This window comes from Mustela nivalis, assembly GCF_964662115.1.
Source record: "Mustela nivalis genome assembly, chromosome: 4".
Lineage (NCBI taxonomy): Eukaryota > Metazoa > Chordata > Mammalia > Carnivora > Mustelidae > Mustela > Mustela nivalis.
The window spans coordinates 32,296,153-32,321,839 of NC_139023.1; the positions used below are offsets into that span (position 1 = coordinate 32,296,153).

A 25,687-nucleotide genomic window follows, 5' to 3' on the forward strand; every position below is an offset into this window, starting at 1 on the left:
ACTCAATGTTGCTTCCTTTAAAACACAAAAATGTTTATACATCTTGGAGACAGACGTTTCACTGATATTTTAAAAGCCTTTCATGAATATGGTGTTGGATGCTGTTTGTCCCTTGAGGGGCCAGTCAGCTCCTATTGTTAGCAATAGGAGTCTATGAGGCATGACTGTAAAGGTAGATTTTAATTTCCTGTACATCATTAACATATATTCTTATTTAATAATATGCCTAAATACTAAGGCTGTGCATAACACCTCTCCAGGATACTGTTTTGAACAGTGTGAAGCTTCCCATGAAATGAAGCTATTGAGAAATTTTGCCTTATTATATTTGAAATTTTCTGTAAGTCCTATGGAACCCCTTCAGCAATCATGACTGTAATTTGGGCTCATTTAGGGTTTACAGAGGACCCCCTGCACAAAGCTGGATGTCATACATTTTGTACTGCATGCTTTGGGATCCATTTTTATCCTACTTGTAACAAGTGACAGAGTGCATGTTACTGCGATCAAGTCCAGCTGTCTACTGGTGTCTGTATTGTGATACGCATCTTGTTTCATTTCTCCACTTACTAATCAAAAAGCCTGCTTTGCCTCTCTGACTGTAGTTTGCGTTTGGGATGTCATCATAATTTGCTGAAATATTTATTATCTAGCATGATTCCTTAAAACCTTTTGCTGCTTTTTTATAACACTATTAAGAACTGCTTCAGTAAGAGCTTTCTTAAGGGATAAGCAATGTTCTGAATTTGGATGCATTTTATTTGCCCCACTTCAGACAGAAGTCAGCCATTTGACTTTTTAATTTCCTAGCCATTTAAAGTCCCAGAAGAATTGTTTTGTGGGGAAAAAAAAAATAGAATGCTTTTCTCATTTTAATGTGAGAATGGCTTTGGATATATTGATTCAGTAATATTTTAATGCATTTTATTGCCAAAATACAGAATCTGCATCGTTCACTTAGCATTTGCTTGTCATTGTGCTTCTATATTATCAGAAGATATGTTTTATAATTTCAAAAACAATTTATGTTTCAAATGTATATATAAGTAAGTTACAAATTAGCAGCAGTTACCAGAGTCAAATTACTATTGTGACAGTAATAAAGGGCAAAATGTTGAAGAAGTGATAGAATGAAAATGTAAATACTGAAATAACTTCTCCGGTTGGGAAAAATGTATCAGCCTTTAAAGGAGGAAAAAAAAAATGTCCATAGAATAAATTGAAGAACTTGCAAAGTTACTTTAAAATGTATCTGTAAAATATTTGATCAATGACCATATGTTTCAGCAATTTTCACAAATCTGCAGGCCACAAAAATAAGCTACATGCCCATTTCTGAAATTTGGAATTAATCTGTTTTGCACATGTACAAATTGAAAGTTGATTAGAAGATTCCAGGTGTTTGTAACTGACAACATGTTTCCTTTCTAACTTTGAAGACATAGACTCACCCAAGATGACATTTATAGTTACTTATATGATCTTAGTGAGGTTTCTTTTAAAACCAAGTGTTCATGAGATTGATACTACTTCAGAACACTTTCCTTGATACTCGAGGATCCAGTTATACAAGTTGATGGCCAATTCTCCTGTTTGTAATTGCTGGGCACCTAAAGTCAATTTGTGAAGGGGAATGGGGAGGGACATAAACAGTCCAGGATGTAGACCCTGTGACAGACCAGAGACGCACAGACCCCTTCCACCAGCCTCTGCTCACTAGACTTCGCAAAAACACTCTGTGGGGGTGGGGCATGAAGGGGATCTTCTAGGTTCAGCTCAAGGAGCAAGATGGCCAAGTTGGCTGGCTTTAGTTTCAGTGTTTTCTCCCACGAGAATCTCTGAAATCACTTTAAGAAATAGAACAGGATCAGGAAAAAGGGAACAGAGGGAGAAAAGTGTCCATCTACTTTCATTGTAAAATCTGTTCGTACACTTTTTTAAAGTAGCCTTAAAATGTAAATATTATGATCCGTATGATCCTATTCATCTTTTCTTAAAAGGTAGTAAATGCAGGTTTGCAGAAGCAGCAATCTGGAGTTCTCTAATCAAACGCTTTCCTTAACCAATTTATACATGGGCTACAAGCATGAAATCTCGCTTGGTATTTTTGAGCTGAAGAAAAATTTGGACACAAACTACTTTACATTTCAGATGGAGTCTGTGTTGTGTCTGTATGGATGAGCAATTTAGGTATCCTATGACAGATCTAATCATTTCAATTATCTTGAAAATCAGTACTGATTTGGCGGGGGGGAGATTGCTTTTTGTGATCGTTCTAGTTGAAGAGCTGATCCATGGGTGGTCATGCATGGGTTCTGCCTCCCAGCATTTAGCAGTTAGAATGAAAATCACCAAGAAATTAGACAGCTAGAGCTTTGTTTAGAACAAAAGGCTTCAGTGAGTCTAGGCATTTAAATAAGTTATTATTAAGTTTTCCTTCCCCGTGCTAAATGTTCTTGCTTTTCAATTTTAAACAACAGCGAGCCCCAGGCCATGTGCTACATTGAGACATCCAACTTGGATGGTGAAACAAATCTGAAAATTAGGCAGGTAAGGTCTAATTTAGGTTTATGTACTATTTGCTGATTTATTAGATGGAATCAAGAGCTTATTTCTGTTATTGTCATGAGTTGAAGTAATTCCAATTGGAAATATTTTCTCATCGAGCCACCATGATGATACCTCAAGTATAATGAAAAGCTCAGATTAACTTGCCTGATTAACTGGGGTCCATCATCTAGATGCTCTTTGCAATATTTTAATATTTTATGTAATAGGCAACACTGATAATAATATTAGTACTTCTGAGTTCTTTGACAGGAGTGCACGTATTTATTTTCCCTATTCCTCTAGACCAGATTGTAGTCTGGCTTTGCCATATTGAAAAGACAGTGTTTCCATTGCTTGTTCTAAATGTCTTGCTAATCTCAGGGAATAGTTTTAGATTTCTGTATTTGCTTCACATACCATCCCTGACAGAAAGCAAGAGGCATTTAAAGGGACTTTGAAAAATGTACTCTCTTGGGTTCTAGGTGAAGGATGAAGATGACAGGGGGAAGGTTGGGATATGGTAAAAATAGGTCATCATAGCACCCAAACTCAGAGTGTCCCGGGAAGCAGGGGCCCATCCACTTCCTGCTAGTAGAATCTAGTTGGCCAGAGGAAAGAACTATTTCTGAGTTTTCCTTCTCTGTGGACTAAAAGAACAGAAACATACTGGCTCTTCTTTGTAGATTCTATTTAGTTTGCATTCTTTTTTTTTTTTTTTTTTTTTGGAGATTCAGCAGATTCAGACTATACTGCTAAATATTAATTTAATTTTATTTTGGGAAGCAAATAGTTCTTTGAGGACTTCACAGTATCTCGGTGGACAAATTTATGGTCTCAAATAACATTTTCCAACTTTCACAAAAGCTACCTTACTCCTGGGTTCAAGCAGAGAGGAGGGTATCCCCTTAATTATGATCTGGCAAAGTGTATTGTATAAGGGGGGAGACTTGCTCATAAAATAGTAGGATTTCTTAGATCTTAAGGCCTAGATGAATCAGAATTCCCTCTCTCCTTCCCTCCCACATGTGATTCATTTAATCTTTTGCTTATTTAAAAATTTCTAAACAGGGCTTACCAGCAACATCAGATATAAAAGACATTGACAGTTTGATGAGAATTTCTGGCAGAATCGAGTGTGAAAGTCCAAACAGACATCTGTATGATTTTGTTGGAAACTTAAGGCTTGAAGGACATAGGTACGTAAAATTGGGCCTCATAAAAACACAGAACTCACTGTGTCTCAAGTGTGTTGCTGAGTGTTTTCCAAGCCTAGGTACATAACTCTTTTCTCACACTCTAAGTCTGAACGCTGAAAACCTCTTTCTTAAGCATTTCGATATTACTTTCCACCAAAAGTCTTTTTGCAGAAATCGTAGCTCTTAATGCCATGCATATGACACCGCTGAAGACTTCCTCAGGATTCCTGCCAAACTGACAGCTGGATGATTTCAGGGACATGCCAGGCTTCTGGCGTGAATACTTGTGTTGTAGGCCTATGTGCAGTCTCCATGGCTTGGATCCTTATCTGTGATCGGTGGGTGCCTCAAGGAGTTTAGAGTCTACCCTCAAGGATACTGGATAATTTCTTGTCTTCTTCTCTGTGTCATTTCATAGGCTGTTTTCTAGGCCATGTTATCATGTTTAGTTATCTCTGCCATTACCTACCTCCTGCTCTTCTTCCCTTCCCCCTTCTGTTCCCTGCCTCTTCCTTCATTGATTCAACCAGTATTAATTAAGCATCTAGTGGGCTAGGCTAGTTACAGGCATTAAGGAGACTGCAACAAACAACAGAGATAAATACATATACCCTTGTGAGCTTACTTTTCTTGCAGTAAGGGAAGGGCAAACAGACAAACAATAAAATGATACACAAGAAAATTCTATACAGCGTTAGAGCATGATAAAAGCTTTGGGGAAAAAAAAAATAGCACAGGACAAGGCAGATTGGGAGTCCTTGGGAGGGAATACCTTGGAGGTAGGACTGTTCTAGTAAGCCTCATTTAGCAGGTAACATTTGAGCCAGGGGAATGAGAAGTGAGGAAGTTAGCCAATCATCTCTCTGAAGGGAGAGAATTTCAGGCAGAAGGAATAGTCCCAGCAAATTACTAGTTATTCTATCACCTCAAAGTGGGAAAGTACCTGGAGTAGTTATTAAATTTCAGGGAAGCCGGTGTGGTTGGAGTGACGTCACCAAGGAAGAGAGTAGGAAAAGAAAGACCATGCAAGGCTTTGAAGGCTACTGGGGGGTGTTACTCTGAGTGAAATGGGAATCCATTAGAGGGCTTGGGGGGAGGGGATCTCAGCCGTTCAGTTTCGGACTTCATATGTTTGTGTCGGGGAAGCAGACACAAGTTTGGGATAGAGGCCTGGGTCATGAGGTGAATGTGGGAATTGCGGGCCTAGATAATTAAAGCCATGGAAGTAGAAGAGATCACTGAGGGTGTGAGGGCGTGGATAGAAAGGTGAGTCCCAAGGACTGTCCTGAGACTCTGCACCATTAAGGATGAGATAAGAGGAGGGACCAGCAAAAGAGACCAAAATCAGGTTGGTAGGAAGGAAGCCGAGATAACCGTGCCAGGGCAGAGGGAGTGACTAAAGTGGGTCCTTGTTGTTGCTGGCCACGTGCGGTGAGGCTGAGAAATAACGGTTGGATGTAGCCCGTAGAAATCCTTGAACTTGGTTAGAACAAGTGGAGCCTGATGAAGCGAATCTGAGGTAGGGGGAGGAGTTGAAAATAGCAGGTTTAGGCAGATTTTCCGAGGAGGCTTGCAGCAAAAGGGAGCAGAAATGGAGCAGCCCTTGGCAGGAAGGTTGGGTCTTTCCAATTTCCCTCTTCTTCCTCCCTTCTCTCTCCTCCTCTGCCTCCTTTACTTTACAATACACCTTACCTGCCAGGTGGATGTAGTGGCTAGCTAAACGCAGTAGTTCATTCCACCAGCCTGAGAGATGGACAGTGCTTTCATTATTTTGTAATTGCATTATTACAGTACTTGAATTCCAAAGGACGTTTGAAATACACCCTAAACTGTCCCCCTCATTCAGATCCGCCAAAAGCTTTCCTGGAATATGTGAAGTAATTATATATTGTTCTAAAATTTGCACAGAGTGACCTCACAGAGTGAACATATGGTTATAGACTAATAATAGAGTTGGCCCTTTATATAAGTAATGTTTCTATAGTCTGACATTCCTAACTGGCCAGCTTCCATCTCTTATCAGTTCGCCATCAAAATCAATGCCAAGCAGATCCACGCAGTGGAAAAAAAAACTTGGTATGATCGTGCCAAGATTTAGGGTACAGATAGAATTTATATAATATGCTTTAAAATATATGAAACATGGAAACAGACCTTTGTATTTATAGCACATTTGACGTTTATAGTGATTACCCAGAGCTCTTGGAGCCTCTTTCTTTGGAATGAGTGTTTTTTGATCCCATTATTAAGGATAAGAGTCATTGTCTAATGCCAGAATTTTTGATTTTCAACTCTGATGAAATCTAATAACTAACTCTTGTTGAATCCTTATAATTGAAAAGTAATATTTTGGGGGTGTGCTTTGAAGAGCTTGTACCTAATTCCAATCCACACCATAAAAGCTGAGCGGACAGCTGTCCTATTAGACTCCACTGTATACGTAAGGAACAGTTGGCACCTATATACCTCAGAGCATAGCCTAGCAGCTTCCCAAGAACTTCTCGGAAGGTCCCCTTCCGACTCTGAAATGCATGCCAAATCTTGAGGTATACATGAGAGAGGGGTTCCCTTCCAGATGGGTTTGAGAAGCATGCTGTTGTGCAGAAGGAATGAGAATTATAGATGCTGTGTTCTTTTTCTAAATAGGCATATGCTTTTTCCTAGGGGTTTATTTAAGTAGAGGCCTTCAGGTGAGGTTATTACTCACCCATCTGGATTGACTTCACCTGAGCCAGTGACCTTTGCATAGTTCCTGAAAGAAGGTCTAAGGCCCAAGCCGTTACTGGCTCTAGACACCTACCAGGCCATAAAAAGCCCCCCAAAATGAAAGATTTAACCTCACGTTACCTCTACTGGCCAAGAAGTTCTGTGTTTTCTGGAGACTTTTCTTAGGAGGCTGCCTTCTTCTTCCAGAAGTTTGGGATTTTTCTGATGAATTTTTCTTTATATTTGACATTTCTTTCTTGCTTTTCTTTTTTTTGTTGTTGTTTGTTTGTTTGTTTGTTTGTTTTTAATTAATTTTTTATTTTTTATAAACATATATTTTTATCCCCAGGGGTACAGGTCTGTGAATCACCAGGTTTACACACTTCACAGCACTCACCAAAGCATATACCCTCCCCAATGTCCATAATCCCACCCCCTTCTCCCAAATCCCCTCCCCCCACCAACCCTCAGTTTGTTTTGTGAGATTAAGAGTCACTTATGGTTTGTCTCCCTCCCAATCCCATCCTGTTTCATTTATTCTTCTCCTACCCAGAAGACCCAGTGTTAGGAAGCTTTGAGCCATTACATCTCATATAGTACATTTCCATCAAGAATCCCACTACATCTGTGATGGCTTGTACTTTTGTGACATCTTTGTGTGAGGTTGTGTCTACCAAACAACCTACCATAGTGGGTAGTTTTACCAAGAACCCACAAAAGACCCAACGTGGCCTTCATTCATGAAAAAATGTTGTTTAAATTATATGGAATGGCTATCCTCAATATGCTGTCACTTCAGAGGAATGTTAAAGACTTAGATGCTTACCATTGATTGGAAACTTATTCACAGTTCTTGGAGAATTGATATTCAAATGTAATAAATTACCCTAGAGATTTTAAATACAGGACATATCTCTATAGGCCAGGGATGGCAATGCAAATGTATGATGAGATCTGTGTATTTACCTTGCCTTGTCTATTTTTTGAACCCTTATTATGCACAAAGCTATTTATAATTAGGCGTGGGAGAGGGAGCAGATCCCCTAACCTCACCACTTCCAAACATCTCAGAAACCTAAACAGACTTGCTAAATCAGGAAAAGTCTTAAATAGGTTTGAAAATTAGCCTCTGAATCCCAAAACATTGCCTACTATCTTGGATTGTGAAGTTGTAGGAAATGGCTGGTTTGGTGGTAAGGAGAAGCAACTGAAAAGCGTCTCTCCAGCTGTCCTTGTGTAAAACAAATTATTCGTACTGGTAGGAAAATTACTTCTTTTTCTAAAAATAAGGTAAATGTGAGAAGGGCTGGCTATTTTAATAGCAGAACCTCCGTTGGAATTCTGTAGTAGCTGTAGAATTCTTAAGCACTTTAGAAAATGTTTCTAATGTCAACATCATCTGTCATAGCACTGTCCCCCTGGGAGCAGATCAGATTCTTCTTCGAGGCGCCCAGTTGAGAAATACACAGTGGGTTCATGGAATAGTTGTCTACACTGGACATGACACCAAGCTGATGCAGGTGGGATTTTTTATCTATGAAAAACCTTGTGGATGGATTTTCTTGAAAATGCGCTATTTGTAGCTCTCTATGCAATAGTCCCAAACATAGCAGACCATCTGTCACAGACTCCTGAGCCCTACTCTGTACATTCAGAATCTCGTTCTTCACTGTTTAGGGCCATAAAATGGCTCATGTGCACAATACTGGAAAGTTTCATTCGAGACCAACAATGCATGAACTCTTAATTATTTCCTGTGTTAATTCCATTTACTCTAACAGTGGTTGTTGATACTATTGTCTGTGCAATGACATGTTCTACATGAAAGTATTCTGTGTTGTACATGAGATGTGCTCTACATGAAAGTATTTATCTTATAATCTTGTTTTAAGACTGTGATCAAATTTTATAACTTTTAATTTTTTTGTAAAATTAAGAAATGGATTTGTGAGCCAAATGTTGACCCCTTTTTGCTAACATTTTTATGTTAAGCCATTGTTAATGGAAAGAAACCACCATTACTGATTCCACCATAACCATAATGATTCTACTCCTCACCACTCTATAAATTCTGTCGACTATTGTTTTATATCTATTATGACAGATTTAATTTTCTGTTCTGTAGATGCCTTGGTTAGCATAATCGTTTTTGTCATCGACCACAGCTGAAGAGACTGACTTCCGTTATTCTTTATAGCCGGGACTACTTAGCCCATTGCTGTGATCAGTAAAACCATTACTGACCACCACCAGAAATCTGGAAACCAGAGGTCCTTCAAATGGGACCTTCATATTTTGTAACTTCTAAGGGTTAGGAGTACAGAGGCCACCTTCTCTGCCTCTCTTCCTGAGCTGAGCTGCCAGTGCCTCTCCTCTACCCTCTTCACTTCAGTAGTCAAGTAACGCCTTCTTCGTCTTCCCCACCACAATGCAAAAGTTATGTCTCTAAACGGAGTCCTATTTCCTTCTCTTCTTATTATTATTTTATATCCTAGAAAAAGGCTTGAGGTATACTGGCCTTCAGGGGCAAAAAAAATAGATGGCTAACATTTGACAGCTTATTACAGCTGTGATTTTTTTTTCTGTATAATTTTCAAGTGTCTACCCATGTCTAGATTTTGAGCTGTGACGGACTTTGTCATCTTCATCAAAATACCAAATAGACATTACTCAGTCAATGTGTACACATTTTTTTATTGCTCATCTTGTCTCTTTTTACAGAATTCAACAAGTCCACCACTTAAACTCTCAAATGTGGAACGGATTACAAATGTACAAATTTTGATTTTATTTTGTATCTTAATTGCCATGTCTCTTATCTGTTCTGTGGGCTCCGCCGTTTGGAATCGGAGGCATTCTGGAAAGGACTGGTATCTCAACCTAAATTGTAAGCATTAAAGGGCCTGTTGTATTTATATTTTTCTTTCATTAAAATATGCATTTGTTTCATTCTGATGAGATTTCCTATCATTCCTCAAAAGAAAACCTTGTTGGCAAGATAACTGGGCATTTAATTTTTATGTTTCAATGCATTTTCCAGTAAAAGAAAGTAAAATGTTGCTCGAGTCTCCAAAATTTCAGAATCCTTAAAAATGATCACTCTAGTGTAGTATAAAATGTAGTATAAAATGTTAATTTTTATGTTTCAATGCAGTTTCTGGTAAAAGAAAGTAAAATGTTGCTAGAGTCTCCAAAATTTCAGAATCCTTAAAAATGATCACTCTAGAGTAGTATAAAATGTTAATATCATTTTCATTAATGTTAATCATTCTTTAAAAATATTTTAACACAAGTGGTAGGATAATTACCTGGTGAAGAAAGCAGATTGATTATCTTTAATGCACCAGGAGTAGAGCACATGCTTATAAAAAGTTTAAATTGAATATCCTTTCATTTGAACTCATGAATGCAGTAAATTCCATGTTAATGGTAATCTTGTCTTAGGGAAAGCCTGTTAAATATGATTTTTTTGGACCATCTATCCTTTTACTATTGTAGGATTAATGTATCATCCCTGAATATTTCTGGAAAATAAGTTTGCATTGCCTTTTAATGAGTACTTAACCAATAAATACTTAATTTCCAGAAGTGTGAAAACAAATTCTAGTAAACCTTGTAGCAAAATCGATTTTTTTTTCAGTTTTTATCCTATTGATTTTTAGTTTTGTGGCTATTCCAACTTTTTTTTTTTTTAACCCTGATTTATGATTTCAACATCAGAACTGTTATGACTCCTATCGGTTTGTTTCTTCATATACTTCACAGTGTGTCTACCATAGCGGTTCTATTTTCATTATCAAAGAGGCAGGGTGTGATTTACCTAGGGAAAAGCCCTACATTGTTTTTACTGTTTGGATTAGTTTTGCTGCTGTTTTGTTTGATTGCTTTTAAGGCATGCTTTATAAATCAAAGGTGCGTTTTTAATAATTTACATAAAAATGATTTTGCCCAGTGGAGATTTTACATTTATAAACCCACAATCCTGTCCCTGATATCTCTAAACTTCCTGTGTGGAACAGGATTTGAAACACTGGGCAGTGCTTTCATTCGTTAGAACCGTTATGAAGTTCTTAATAGTACTACCAACGTACTGATCTGTCTTGAGTATTTGAGAATAAGGATATGCTATCAGCACAGTGTTCCTACCAAACTATCTAGAGATGTTGTGTAATATGGAAAACTTCTATTATGCTGAAGTTCTGGTCAACACAAATGAAATACTTGAAACTATAAATGACTTTCTTCCCACCTCCCCCAACAGATGGTGGTGCTAATAATTTTGGACTGAATTTCTTGACCTTCATCATCCTTTTCAACAATCTCATTCCAATCAGCTTACTGGTTACATTAGAAGTGGTGAAATTTACCCAGGCATACTTCATAAATTGGGTAAATATGAATTACTGTTTTTCATCATTCTAAATATATGTTTTGTCTTTTTTTTTGATAGGGTCTTTTGAGGATTTTAATTTTTTTTTTAAGATTTTATTTATTTATCTGACAGAGATCACAAGTAGTCAAAGAGGCAGGCGGGGGCGGGGGGAAAAGCAGGCTCCCTGCTGAGCAGAGAACCTGATGTGGGACTTGATCCCAGGACCCTGGGATCATGACCTGAGCCAAAAGCAGAGGCTTTAACCTACTTAGCCACCCAGGCATCCCCAAGGATTTTAATTTTTTTTAAGTAATCTCTACACTCAATGAGGGGCTCGAACTCATGACCCCAAGATCAAGAGTTGCGTGCTCCACTGACTGAACCAGCTGGGCAGTCCTCTCATAGTGTCCTTTGATCTCTCAGAAACAAAATCTTAATGATACCTTCCCTTTTATTGACTGCAAGATGGCATTTCAAAGTATTTTTGACTTTAATATGATAATAACAAATTCATTTGACATGTAAAAATCAATAGCAAAAACTCTTTATCTTAAAATCACACAAGTTTATAGACTAGACATTCCGGGGAACTAAGTCTCCAGTTAAGAAAACCTATTTGGGATTATATAATAGTCTTGGGGAAAGGAGACCATGAGGTTTGGAGTTAAAATATCTGGATTATCGTTGTAGTTCTATAATTACTAGTGCTATGAACTTTGCCAAGCCACTTGACTTCTTTGAGACTTATTTTCTTGGGCCTTTAGACAGGAATGATAAAACATGCTTTACCAGCATCTCGCGGTGGTAATATAGAGTAAAGGAATCTCACAGCATAGCGAACAGCCTCCTAAACAATTGAGTGCTCTAGAAATAACACTGTTCACTGCTTGGTACAACCAGGCTGTCAGTCTTGTTTTATATACCCATGTAGGTTATTTTTCCCCCACTGTAAACAAATTCAGCTGTGCTTAATTTTTTTAATTCTTGAATTTTTTTAATCTTGGAAAAATGTGCCAGACATCTATTCCCTAAATATTTTGTTTATAAAATGTGTTGTTCTTAGTTTTATTTTACCAAAGTTAAAATTAATGAATTTATGTAAGTTAAATAAGCCTTCAGACTTAATCTGCCAGAAAGTTTGATTTTTCTTTATTTTGGGAAATTTGGGTATTATCTTTTGACATTATCTTTTTAAATTATTTAAAAGTCTTTCAAGGGAACAATATTAGAATTGTTAAGAAATATAACTGATGATGCTTTTGCCACTGCTCACTACCTTCCCATGGTAAGTGATCCACCTCACCTGTCAAATTGTCTAATTCATTGGTACAAGCCCAGTAGAATTTAGAAATCTAAAATGAGATGCAGGTGTGGCTTATTTCATGCAGGAAATGTGTTGCTGAAAAATTATGTAGTAACATTTGTGTAAATACAATTAAAACCTATTGAGGTTTCCCACTTTGCAATAAGAAATCATAAGGTGACTCATTTTGAAAATCAAATAACTAGTTAGTCACTTTATTATTTTGTACTTGGATTTTTAAAAGTAATATTTGCTTCCAATAATGACATAATTTGAGTATTGGAGGAGGCCAGCAGGCTTATGCTATTCAACCACCTTTCTATTGTACAGAGATTCGATAACATTGCTGACAGGTCTTTTACCACCCAGCAATTCCGTTTGTAGAAATGAGATCAGTATCTGCCGCCCCCCCCCCCTTGATACTGGTTCTACCTGATCTCTTAGGAAAATGTCTAACCATGTTTCTGAATGATAGCCTTGCAAAGTATTAGAACTCAGGTAGGGTGCCTGGGTGACTCAGTTGGCTAAGCATCCCACTCTTGGTTTTTGGTTCAGGCTGTGATCTCAGGGTCATGAGATCGAGCCCTGCACTGGGCTCCGTGCTCAGGATGGAGTCTTGCCTGGGATTTTCTCTCTCCCCCGACTAGCATGCACACATACTCTCTCTCTCTAAAATAAATAAATCTTCAAACAAAAACAAAGAACTCTGCTGCATGCCTTTTCTTCTATCACCTCCTTCCCATCTCCTTCTGTTCCTTATCAGACCTGATGATCAAGAAAGTCCAACTTAAACTCCCCGTTCCATTCATTCCTCTTTGAAGATGGCTCAGGTGCTTAATAGCCTTCTTAGATCAAGGCTCCTACCAGTCAACAGCCTACCTCAGAACTGAAGCAGATCAGTCTGAAATGCAGACGTGGGAAAGACCAGATTCGTCCTTTTCCTTTGACTTGTAAAAATCTGTTAACCCTGACTTGGCAATAAAATGGTGTACTCTGGAAAATACTAATTCTTATAGGCATTAAGAGTCAAGCCTCATATTATTTGGGTACAGAACAAGTACAAATTGGTACAAAAGTTGTACATTTTTGTTTGGGTTTTGAGAAGTGCACTCCTTCTGCTTTCAAGTATATGCACTGGGAGGAAGCAGAGCCAAGAAAGTATAACCAGATAGAATCTCTTAGGTAATTTTCCTAGGGGTTTAAAAATCTTCATTATTTGAGCAGTGTTCATGCTCTTATTTTAGCTGCATTAAGTACTTATGTTGTGTCAGACGCTTTAGGAAGCATTTCACATACATTATTTCATTTAATCTTTACCACATGTCACCTATCTAGAAAATGGTAGAATTATGAAAAAAATTCAAGATTGCCTGATTGCAGAGATCCACTCTAATTGCCTTGCTGTCCTGCCCTTTCTATGAAATATAATATTCTCTACTGAGGACTTTTCAGGGAAATCAACTGAAATGGTGTAGAATGGCCAGAGATGAGAGTGGCTTCATGTTATAACTCACTAGTTAAAGAAAATTTCAGTCATTCTCTTGTTACCAATTGCATTTAGTAATTTCTTTTATTTAAAAAAAAAAAAAGGATCTCGACATGCACTACGAACCCACAGACACTGCTGCTATGGCTCGAACGTCGAATCTGAATGAGGAACTTGGCCAGGTAAACTGAATTTCTTGTTGATACGTTCAATGGGACGTAGATTCATTGTCACTTCTGCCATAGGTGGCAACTCCATATGAATTGACAGCTCCTACTTTCCAATTATTTGGATAATCTGCATAAATATGTTAGCACATAATTACCATTTTTAGTAAACGAAGTTTTAAAAACATTTAAAAGCTATTTTGCTCTCAGATAAGGTATTACACAAAGGGATTTCCTTCAGCATATAATCTAGTTAGTAGTAAAGTATTGGTTATTTTTGAGTGATAAACTCTCAGTATTAAAATTGCTCATAGCTTTTGACCAGAAAGGAAGAAAAAGTTAACTTGATCACTGATGCTATGTAAGTCAAAGTATGAAAGTGATCAAACAGGAATTTTAGATTTATACTTCATATTGCATTCACATATATGTATATCTTTGTAATCCATATTTACATACTAGCTCAGGAAGAATTTTTATTCTGTATTCTTGTCATTTGCTATTTCTTTTCAAATAGCATTTCTGCCAGAATTACCTTTTTCGTATCAATCTGGATGTTATATGAAGTTAATTGCACAAGCCTTTACTAATTCTGTAATTGTTTTGGTGAGAAATCCTGGTAGATGTTTTAGTGCTTCATAAATCTTAAGTCACAGTAGTGGCAATTTCTAGTGGAAATTCAGACCGTGTTCAGATTTCTGTTTGGCTGCAGTTTTTCCAGCATCTTGATAGTCTTTACGGTTCATACATGAAATGATTCATTGCTAAAATACTAAAAAAAAAAAAAAAAAGTCGAACATATTTCTTTATGAATGCAAAGAAAATCATCACTTAATAGCATTCCTTGTGCCCATATAATATAACAAGATGGATAAAAAGAATTATTTAAGGGGCATTTTTCCCCCTCTGTGAGAGACTGACATAAAAAGACTTCTGAAATTTTAATGAGAAATTTTAAACTTTTTTTTTTTTAGGTAAAATACATATTCTCTGACAAAACTGGGACTCTGACCTGTAATGTAATGCAGTTTAAGAAGTGCACCATAGCTGGAGTTGCTTATGGGTGAGTTGTTCCCCCCCTTTAATTAGAATGTGAAACACACATTTAATTAGTGCTAATAGTTTGGCATGTTTTGAGAGTTCTTACTAGTGGAAATTTTTTTTTGACATAAAAAGCCCCTGTTTTAACTTTAGCATACATGTATGTTTTGTGTTATAGTTTGAAATTGTTTTTCGTTTGGAATTACCTATGAGGTGGAGGTTCTACCCAGTAGTATTTCCGTGTTTGGAGTTTGCTAAAGGTCTCTATCTGGCTCTGGTCATGAAGTAAAAACACCGTTCCTGCTACATTGCCATGAAGTTAGAGTACAATGTCGAAATAATGTACAGAGTGTCCTTGGGCAGTTTTCAATGATGTTAAAATATTGTTTCTCTGATAGTTACGCCTTTGATTTGCTTTTTCTTTTATTGCCTCTAAATTTCTGATGGTGGGAAGGAGGTGGGGACATGAAGCTCTGAAACTTTTATCAGGCTCGAAATGTCCTTTACAATACGCTTGTTAAGAATCCACTTATTTCTTTCTTTGAGTTATGTTTACCTAAATCCTTCAAAAGCCTTCTTTCTGAAATACTTTTTAGGATAAAGTGACTAAATTAATCTGTACATTTCCAAAAAGGATATGATCAAAAGATGAAACTTTCCTTGGTTGGAGTGACCTTGACAATGACCTATTAACAAATTTTCCAACTATCCTTATCTATAAGTGAGACTGGGAAATACTGATCCCTTAACCATTTAAGCAAGAGCACTTTCGTTTGGGTTTTCTGGTTTGTACTCACTCTTTCCCACTCATACTCTGTCTCCAAACAGTAAGCTAGTATAAAAATAATGTATTGAATTTTGAAAACGCCTTAGTTAAAATTACAAATAAATAACCATTTGGTAAAAAATTCTAAAAGCAATGGTTACTCCTATACAAGGGTCTACAGAGAGAAGTAGATGGAGGCAGATACCCTATTCTTTGGGTTAGCAGAGAGTGTGACTAAAATTGACTTCAAACTATGTGTAAATGAAGCTGAAAAGACATTTGATTGAACGGCTTTTTCACACTCTGCGAAGACGGGATGTTAATTTAAGAAGCATACTTACTGTTTCCAGGGCTGGATACCATTTTGCTTCTTTCCTCTTTATCTGAAGTTCTACCAACTCCCCTAGAAAAGGCTGTCCTTACTCCTCCCCACCACTTGCTACCAGCCTTGTAATTTGGTTAGCTGCCCTAGAGGGGGATAGACAGACACACTTGTCGACGTCATGCATATTTGACCCACAGGTACGCCAGGCAAAAGAAGGAAAGACAGACTGTAATTCTGGAGTGTGTTATATTATTCTTGCTGACAGACTTGTGAAGACTGTTTTATAAAAATTCTACATTCATAAGTGAATTTATTTTTACTTTGCCAGTTTCCAATTGAACAAGCAAGTTCTTCAAATGAGTAAATATTGATTGTGAACTTACCAGAACAGAAAGCTAGAATGAGATCTAGCCTGTCTCCTGCATTTGGTCAAGTTTTTTCTTATTCTTGCAACAAGCCTTAAATATGTCCAGACACTAGTTCTAAAGAGCTGTGTTCTTTCTGGATCTGTTGGTGGTATTATCATTGACAACCCTTAAGTGATAGGGTTGCTTTGAGACTGGTAAATATTAAAGAAATATTAAGAGTTAAGAACCATTATCATTTAGATTAAGTTTCCAGAAAAACAATTTTTCTCTTGGGCAAATAATATCTCTTAATACTGGGGAGCAATCATAAAACATAACCTCGAGTCCTAGCTTTGTCACTAATCTACCATAGAACTATCAATAATTCCTTTCAAATATTCCAAATTCCTTAAACTGAAGATAGTGAGAGAAGATAATCTCTAAAGTTGTTTTCCAGGTATAAAATTCTAGATATAAAAAACGTAAAAATATGTTTTACTAGAATTTTTTTAAAAGGTATTCTTTTACTTGCCAATTTTAACTTACATAAAGAGAAATACATTTCTTTCTTGGGTGTTTCTTTCATGTTTTTGAGAATACCAGAAGACTTGCTGAGTGAAGCGAGTTGTTAAACTGCTTCCAATAATCACGTAGTGTTGTGTATGTGTTTTTAGGATCTTTAACCCTGATTTTTTTATCAACATCCCCTCACCCAAGCATCCTGATGGGCATTTGGAATGTCAACATTGTATCATAGAGAGTGGTTGATACAGGAAGTTGTTGATACAGGAGACTTCAGATGCTTAGGTGTTTACAGTAAGAGACACACCACTATTCCTTAATTCCACCAAACTCAGCAAGAAAAGTAGTTACTGTCAGCCATCTTTCTGTGGCAATTTCCTCTGGCCCCTCTTGGCTTATTGGAATGCAGAGGGGAAATAACATGGTTTTGCAAGCTCTTTTGCTCTGTTGCAGTGTTAACATCTGTTTAATATGGGGAACTATTAAGTACATGTACCTTTAACTCTAGCGGAAGAAAGCATGGTGTTATATCTCCCCAGGACAAATCAGGATAAAGGAGAACATCCCACATTTTCATAAATTAACAAATGTTTTTGGGGTTCCAATTTCAGAACAGATCCTTGTGAAGCATTTCTTAAGAAGATAAAGTCTAGTTTTACCCTAGGTAGACTTTTATGGGTCTGAGAGGTGAGTTCAGTTGACTTTTATGGCTCTGAAGAGAGGACTTGAAGTATCTTCATTTTTGCCTATTATTCCTTAAGTTTGTAAGACGATAATATTTAACACTTAACACAATGCTTCAAAATTTAATCTTGGTAATTTTTCTTTCATTTTCACATAACTAGTACCCAAATTGGATTCATCATGGGCATCAAAATAAAGATTTGTACATATGTAGCAGTGATGATGGTTTTGTCAGACTTGTCAGAGATGCTACTGTGTTTAAACTTACTAGATTGTTTCATTAGATCTTTCTTCGATTAAATGTAAATTGATGTCATCTGTAAATTTAACTCACTACAAACTAGAAATTCTACTGCTAAACATTTGTTCAAGTATCATTTCAGTAACTTCTTTTCTGTAAGAAATGAGTCAACTTTACCAAAGTAACTAGAATACCAGGAATGGGTAAAAAGGCTTATATGTTCCATGGCTAGGACTTTCAGTACAGTGAATGTAATAGGCTATAATCCTAGGTATCATCTTTATTGGTAATTTGGATCTTACTATTAGAATGAGCTGATGAGCTGGGCAGAGCTTTACAGAGTACAAGCTCTGAAGTTATAAAAAAAAAAATTCTAATAAGCCAACTAAAGAGTGATTTTTTTGCATTAGTCATTTAATCAGTGTTAAAAACATTTCATTGACATTTTCCTCCGTAAAAATCTCTATGTAGCAATCTCTATGTACATATGAATATTATCTATGAATAGTTTAACATGACCATATTTTGTTTAATAATATGTTTGCTGAAAGGATCAGTACTTCAAACTGAGAAGAGATTCATCACAAGAAACCTCACAATTACCATAAAACTTAGCCCCGAGGTCTAGATTATAACCAACAAATTTATCTGACTGCCCACCAGGGTAAGAATTGAGTAAATGCCATTCATTTGTTCGTTGATATGCTTCAACAAATATTTTTATCTCCTTCTGTGTATGTGGCACTTTGTTAAATGATGGGGTTTTAATGATCAGCAAAAGTTCACATCGTTTCTGCCCCCCGAAAATTTGTAGTCCAGTTGGGGATTAATGGGTGTTAATTAAGTAATCAAAGATAAAACACAGTGCAGAGGTCCACGTGAGTCTATGATGAGGATTTGATCCAATCAGGCAGGTCAGGGACTGGCCCATGAGAAAGTGATCCTTGAGCCGAGATGTAAGAATGGGTTTGATTAAGGGAAGACCTTACCAGGCAGATACAGCAGTATTGACATGCACACAAAGGCAAATGACCAGATAGTACATATACACCAGAGCTGCCCCAGCAGCAGTCCTGGGGAAGCTCACGCACACAGAGGCAGTAGCAGGCGTGTGGGTCTCCTACTGCTCGTCACATTCTGAGTAGCATCTGCCAGGGCTAGACCCAACCCAGGAGAAGGGACCCTGAGTCTCGAGCTTTGCATCTTTTAAGCTATATTACTAAACATGTACTGGCCCCTTTCCTGATGTGAGACCAGGGACTGCCGTCCAGCATCGGTGCAATACAACAGAACCTTAGCACAGTGTTTTTGCTTGGGTAGCACTGGCCTCCGCTGGCACAGTCTGGGGGTGGCTAGAGTCCAAGCCTTGAGGTTGATCAGAAGTGATTGCCTTCAGCGCTGGGCTGCAGCCAGTTTCCACAGAGCTTTGCAGCGGGTCATCATTTTTTCTGGGACTCCAGCCCACAAGAGGTTCGGTCAGCCCTTCCTCTCAAGCATCCACAAAAGTCATTTGGTGCAAGAGAGAATAGTGAGTAGAAGGGACTGCCTTCATTGTAACTAATGACCGTGGATACCGCACTGGAAGCAGTTTCCTGCTTTGCAGGTGAAAGAGGTGCCTTCTAATGGTGAGGCTCGTGCCCAGCGGGTTTGGTGGAAGGTTAGAGGGAATGGGATGGAGACAGAGGGAGTGAGAAGACTCCATGGGTTTTCAGTGAAATTTGTATCTATCAAAAACAATGAATCACTCTACATTTACATTATTGAACTCCACATTTTTTTTCTTTTAACTCAGTTGATAGCTAATAAATTTAAAGAGAAAATATTGAATGGTCATATATAGTGAGAGAAATGAAGGATAAGAAAATGAGTTCTGGCTGCTAAGAGAATAGATCTTGAATTTTCCCACCCCACGCGTGCACACACACACACAATGGTAATTATGTAACAGATGCAGGGGTTAGTTCCCACAGTGAAGGTAATCACATCAAAGTATGTAAGTGTATCAAATCATCATGTTGTATCCCTGAATCTTGTGCAGGTTTATATATCAATTATATCTCCACAAAGCTGGAAAAGATGTGAACAGTAAAAAGAAAAATGTAATAAATACATAAAAGAAAATCTGCACTGTTATATATCCTTTGACTGAATACACAAGTGACTGTTGGAAACAAAAGCTGTACATCAGTCAGACTTTTCCTGGTGCTTAAATGAACCAAAGGAGGAAATTAAAATGATTAATGAATGTATTTTCTGTTTGAAATAACAAATGGCTTAATGAGTGAATTATGGTTTAGGTGAAAAATTTTGAGGATCGGTTCATCTTTTAAAATATGGCTCCATTTAATTATAGAAATGCAATTAACTTTTACTTTAATATACCTGTTTAAAGACCCATTATTTTATGATAGTCAAATTTGTTTCTGAAATGTACTTGGCAAATTTTATTAATATAATTGTAAGTATTAGTATGTTCGCTTCCTTAAAACACTTTATTCTGATGATAGAATATGTACTTAATTTTCTATTGGTTTTAGCATGTATTTAAACCTCTAGGTTAAAATATTTCTTAGTGAATATTGAATTCTAGGAATCAAATAAATAAATTCCACAGCCAAGAGGCGAGTTGGCTGTCCTGTTCAAGAATATTTTGTACATCTTCTTAGCTACCATAAGTTGTGTTCTACTTACTATACTAACTGCCATTCTTTCAGAATAAACTAAAAGTTCATTTTCTTAACTTTTTCAAGATCCATCTTTCAGTACTTCCTTTACTCATGCTTTTATGTTTCCAGCCTTTCTGTGATGATTTTTTCCCTCTCTTTCTGCCCTTCCTCTTGCTTTCTGAAGCCATGTCCCTGAACCTGAGGATTATGGCTGTTCTCCTGATGAATGGTAAGCTGCATGGGCCTTTCTGTCTCATGGATTCCTTTAAAGAGTTTGCATTTTATTGTTTTGATAAACACATTTCACTAGTTTTGGGGGGGAAAAGGCATTATAGATCAGGTGAAGTCAGCGTGCTATAAAGAACCTATTTCTTGAAATTCCGTGACTGTCCTTGATTTCCTATTGCATAACCTTTAGTCATTTTACAGACATTTAGTTTAACAGTTAGGCTTGCGAGAGTTTACATTATGTATCCATAATAAAGTCTGTAATGATCAACTTGGGGTCCCTGGGCTGTGAACTAGCTAAGATTTACTAGAGCTCCAGAAGTTTTATCTTTTCTAGCTCAACACTGCCACCTTCTGCTGCAATTTATATTTTCTACCGAGCCACAAAAAGACGCTACTGAATCCTACCCAAGACGCAGAAATTTCCTTAATGTCCCTTTTCATTAGTTTGGCAAATCTATTTGGGGTCTAGAACATGAACATTTTCAAAAATAAATGCCTAGAACTAATGTTGTAAGACTATGCTACCAAGGACCAAAGTTAACTGAAATATAAATAATTTTAGAATATTAGAGATGTCACTTTATAGTTTTAATGTCCATGCTTTTGAGGGGTTTTGTTTGTTTTCCCTTAAAATCCATTCTCCGTGGATTTAGCATTTTCATTTAGAACAGTATAAGTTTATTTTGGTATTTCTCGAACTCATCATGATTTGGTGACCAGCAAAACTTCAGAGAACAGATTCTTTTAATGCTGGTAACTGTAGAATCCATTGTGGTTTTAGAAGGGCTTATATTTTTATTTTCAGGTTGCACATGTGTTCATGATTTGACCACATTTCCAGTATGCATGGGAGTCCAATAACATCATTTACTATTTTTCAACTTGACTTTGATTTCAATACAGTGGAGCTTTGATAACAATTTGCAGCTAAACTCATACCCATAATAATGACAGAGGCAGCTGTTTGATTCATGTGGTACCTGATGAGTCATCACATTTAAACTCATTGCTTGGAGTGTCATCCAGTTTCAGACACCTACACACAACTGAATAATTTTTAGTGTTTTTAAAAATATTCTAAATCTTCTTACTGCTGGTGGGTAATTCAAGTTTAATGCAGTAGCTATTCCCTTTTAGTTAATCCTTCAAGAATGTAGTAAACTTTTGTGACTATATCTATTTATTTGTTGTTTTCCTGTAACATTAATATAATTCTATTGATTATAAATAGTATTCACTAGTATAGAATTAATATAAATTTTTCTAAGAACTCTTATTCTTAAGGAAATTGACTGTAGCCTATTTTTACAAAGGTTGAATGGAAATGTAAAAAATTGTTGCTTATTTACTCAGATCGTTTAAAATATCCTACTTTCAATAGGAGTTGTTTTGTGATTTCTATCACTTTTGGAGAGGATACCATATTATCTAGCTAAGATCTCTTTGTAAAACACTCTGCTGGAAAATTTGATGTTTGATATTCTAAACTAGATAACTCCAAATAAGAAATGCCAGATTTTTCATAAATTATATGATTCTGCTTAAATATTAGTATTTTTTTAAAAGATTTTTATTCGGAGCCCCTGGGTGGCTCAGTGGGTTAAGCTTCTGCCTTCAGCTCAGGTCATGATCTCAGGGTCCTGGGATGGAGCCCCGCATCAGGCTCTCTGCTCAGCAGGGAGTCTGCTTCCCACGTCCCCACCCCACCCCCCGCCTGCCTCTCTGCCTACTTGTGATCTCTCTGTCAAATAAATAAATAAAATCTTGGGGGAAAAAAAGATTTTTATTTATTTATCAGAGAGTGAGAGCACAAGCAGAGGGAGAAGCAGGCAGAGGGAGAAACAAGCTTCTTGCTGAGCACGGGACTTGATCCCAAGACCCCTGACATCATGACCTGGACCGAAGGCAGACGCTTAGTCATCTGAGCCACCCAGGTGCCCCTAAATACTAGTATTTTAAAAAATAAACAATAGGGAAGGCATTTACCACCTTTATAATAAAGTGAGCTTTATTTTAAATAAAGCTGAGCTTCTGAGATTCCTCATCTATCAAACAGTTACCTACAGGCCTGCAAGGATAAAACAACAGATGCCACTTGAGCTTCTGTTCTGTCCTGGCCCACTGCAGTGGTCAAAGATGCAGACTTTGGATTCTGACCACCCAAGTTCACATCCAGATCCTATTGGTGCCCTTGAAAAATTACCTAATCTCTCTGCCTGCCAGTCTTCCTCTAGTACAATGTGGATATCATAGGGAGGTTGTGAAGATTGACTAAGTTCTGTTTTTATTTTTACTTTTTTTTTTAAAGATTTATTTATTTGAGAGATTGTGTGTGCATGTGAGCATGGGCGGGGGGTAGCACGGGCAGAAGGAGAGGAATAATCTCAAGCAGGCTCCAGGCTGAGCACAGAGCCCAACTTGGGGTGATCCTGACAACCCTGAGATCACAACCTGAGCTGAAACTAAGAGTCTGATGCTTAACCAACTGGGCCACCCAGGTGCCCCCCAATGAGTTCCATTTTTAAAGTGCATAGAATAGAGTCTAGGCATAGTATACTCACAGAGAGTGTTAGCTGCGCTGTCTCACTCAATCGTCATGATATATTTGAAGAGCTGCGATTGACATGACCATATTCAAATTGGTGAAATTTAGGCAAAGAAGATAAGTAAATAACTTATCCTAAAGTACACAAACAGGAAACATGAAGCCAGAAATAAAACCTCACATAGCCCAGTCATAAAGTAGGTGCTGGTCACTTTGTGTCCTACAGACCTTAAAGAACTGTAAAGTATATATGCTTTTAGAGTACAAAATATCCTTACCATTTCAGTCTTTTTTTTTTTTTTTATCTTTTCTTATTAAGGTAGCAAGAGCAGGTACAATTTAACTGACTTGAAAAAAGTTAGCACAGGGAACAGAATTTGGCACATTAATACATCTGACATCTCCCCCAACCCACATCCAGTTGATTTCATGTTCCCAAGGAAACCAAGATCAAAAGTGTAATGCTGAAAAGAGAAAAAGGAAAAAAAAAAGTGAGATCCCAAATGAATCCTATGCTCTTGGCATCTGACTACATCATCATTCTGCTCATCTTAGGGATAAACTAGAGAGTAGAGATGACTATATAAATCCATAATCAAAGTTCATGCCTGTCTGTGAACAGCTTCACATTTCAATGCAAAGTTCATTGAATTCCATATATAAAACCTATAGCCTATATACATTTTACTGCCCTGCTGAACCATATTCACCACAAAAATGTTAAGTTTAAAAAACACATAATATTTAAAACTTACATGTGTGCAGATTATTGTACATTTTTTATAATTTGAAGGCAAACCTGTGATATTCTCTTGAGAGTATTTTCAAACATACCCTCTTAACATTAAAGATAGTTGGGCCATGGCTGTAGCTTTATTCACTTAAATATATTAGTATAAAATAGTTCACAGAAATAAGATCATTTCCCAACCAGTAGCTACTTACTCCAAAATTGGTATGGTTTTCTTGTTATTGCCAACTATGGTAACCTAACATAAAACCTTAGAGATTCTTTTCTTTGAAAAATCTACCATTGGAGAAAAGATCTGTTTATTCTTAAGATGTGATTGTTTTCAACTAAATATTTCCATAGCCACTTTTTCTTTTCCTCATAGTTACTGTGGAAAATTTCAAACCTAAACAAAAGTAGACAGATTGCCCTTTCACTCTCTTCCATAGTACACGCTCAAAACCAATGTCATCTATAACTTTTCCTCACCATTATTATGAAACCAATCCCAGATACCATATTTATTTTTCTTAACTATTTAATATAGATTCCATACTGTTCTGATGGATTTTTGGAAGTTAATGCTAGTGAGGATGATTTTCCAAAAGGATTCTCTTAATGTGTTCCATGCTTAGTCACTGAGTATGGTTTTTAGGATTATCATAGTATCAGTGGATAGTACTATTTTCTAGTCTTATTTTCTCATTTCATCTTGGTCTATAATTATGTATGGAATGAGTGGTATTTATTTTTTCTGCTGCAACAGCTAGACTCATGAAAACATCCTTCCAGGTGTGACTGTATAATAATGAGATCTAACACATCCAAATTAACGTTTGTCTTCAAAGTAGTCACGTTGACAGGTAATTTCTTTGTTTCAATGATGCAGCTGTTTCACAGAATGTTTTTGGAACTCCTCTTTTGTAATTGCCTTCAGAAATACTTTGAGCCACACAGAAAAGCAGGTCTTATGACTTTGGTTAAAACTGATGTCTAACAAAAATATTATTGAATTCAATCACTTGTTTATATTCTTGGACTTGATGGGACATGACTCTGAATAACAAAGGCATTTCTAAAAATTAAATCTCCCTTTTATGGGATTTTGATTTGCAGCCAATAGCATTATTTAAAAGCATGAGATGCAGATCCTTTCAGAAAATGGTGTTTTACCTCCCTACTAGGTTTATCTTCCAGAATGAGCCTGTGTGTAGTATGTGTGTGTGCAGAATGTACATCTATTTTATGTGTAGGCTGTGCATCTATTACAGGTGGCTGACATGGATTTTGTTCTTGTCTTTAATTTTCAATTTAAATTTGATTTTTAAGTTCATAATGCATTAACGTGTTGCAAATTCAAAGAGTATAAAGAGGGGAAGGTTTTTCCTCCCTTCCCTGCCTTGGAGCCCTCCTCTCCCTTCCTGGAGACAGGCAATACAAACAATTTCAGATGTATCCTTCCAGATCTGTTCTACACATATACATGCATGTATTTGTTTTCTCTCTCATATATACAGAAAGGGAAGCATACTATGTGCCCTGCTTTGTGCCACGTTTCCTTTTGACAGGGCATCTTTGAGATCAGTCCAAGATCAGCTGAAGAGTTTCCTATTTTTTGTATAGCATTTGCTATGTTGATGTATCACAGTTTTTTAAAGCATCATACTTGAGTTATTTCTAATCTTTTGCTATTAAAAGAAAAAAAAAATGTACTGCAGGGACACCTGGATGTCTCAGTCAGTTGAGCATCTATCTCTTGGTTTTGGCTGAGATCATGATCTCATGGGTCCTGAGATCAAGTCCTGTATT

At 37.0% G+C, this 25,687-nt stretch overlaps 1 protein-coding gene across 5 annotated transcripts in view; it reads left to right on the forward strand.

The window, feature by feature from the left end:
- ATP8A1 (ATPase phospholipid transporting 8A1) overlaps positions 1-25,687 on the forward strand; it is a 234,741-nt gene that overhangs the window by 70,965 nt on the left and 138,089 nt on the right. For 3 of the 5 annotated variants that reach the window (XM_082728770.1, XM_082728772.1, XM_082728771.1), the window contains 7 exons: positions 2,481-2,550; positions 3,619-3,746; positions 7,861-7,972; positions 9,174-9,339; positions 10,714-10,841; positions 13,718-13,795; positions 14,755-14,843. In XM_082728770.1, coding sequence (XP_082584896.1) covers positions 2,481-2,550; positions 3,619-3,746; positions 7,861-7,972; positions 9,174-9,339; positions 10,714-10,841; positions 13,718-13,795; positions 14,755-14,843 — 771 coding nt within the window. Of the gene's footprint in view, positions 1-2,480; positions 2,551-3,618; positions 3,747-7,860; positions 7,973-9,173; positions 9,340-10,713; positions 10,842-13,717; positions 13,796-14,754; positions 14,844-20,556; positions 20,602-25,687 lie in introns of all 5 variants that reach the window. The other 2 variants (XM_082728768.1, XM_082728769.1) reach the window with 1 other exon arrangement.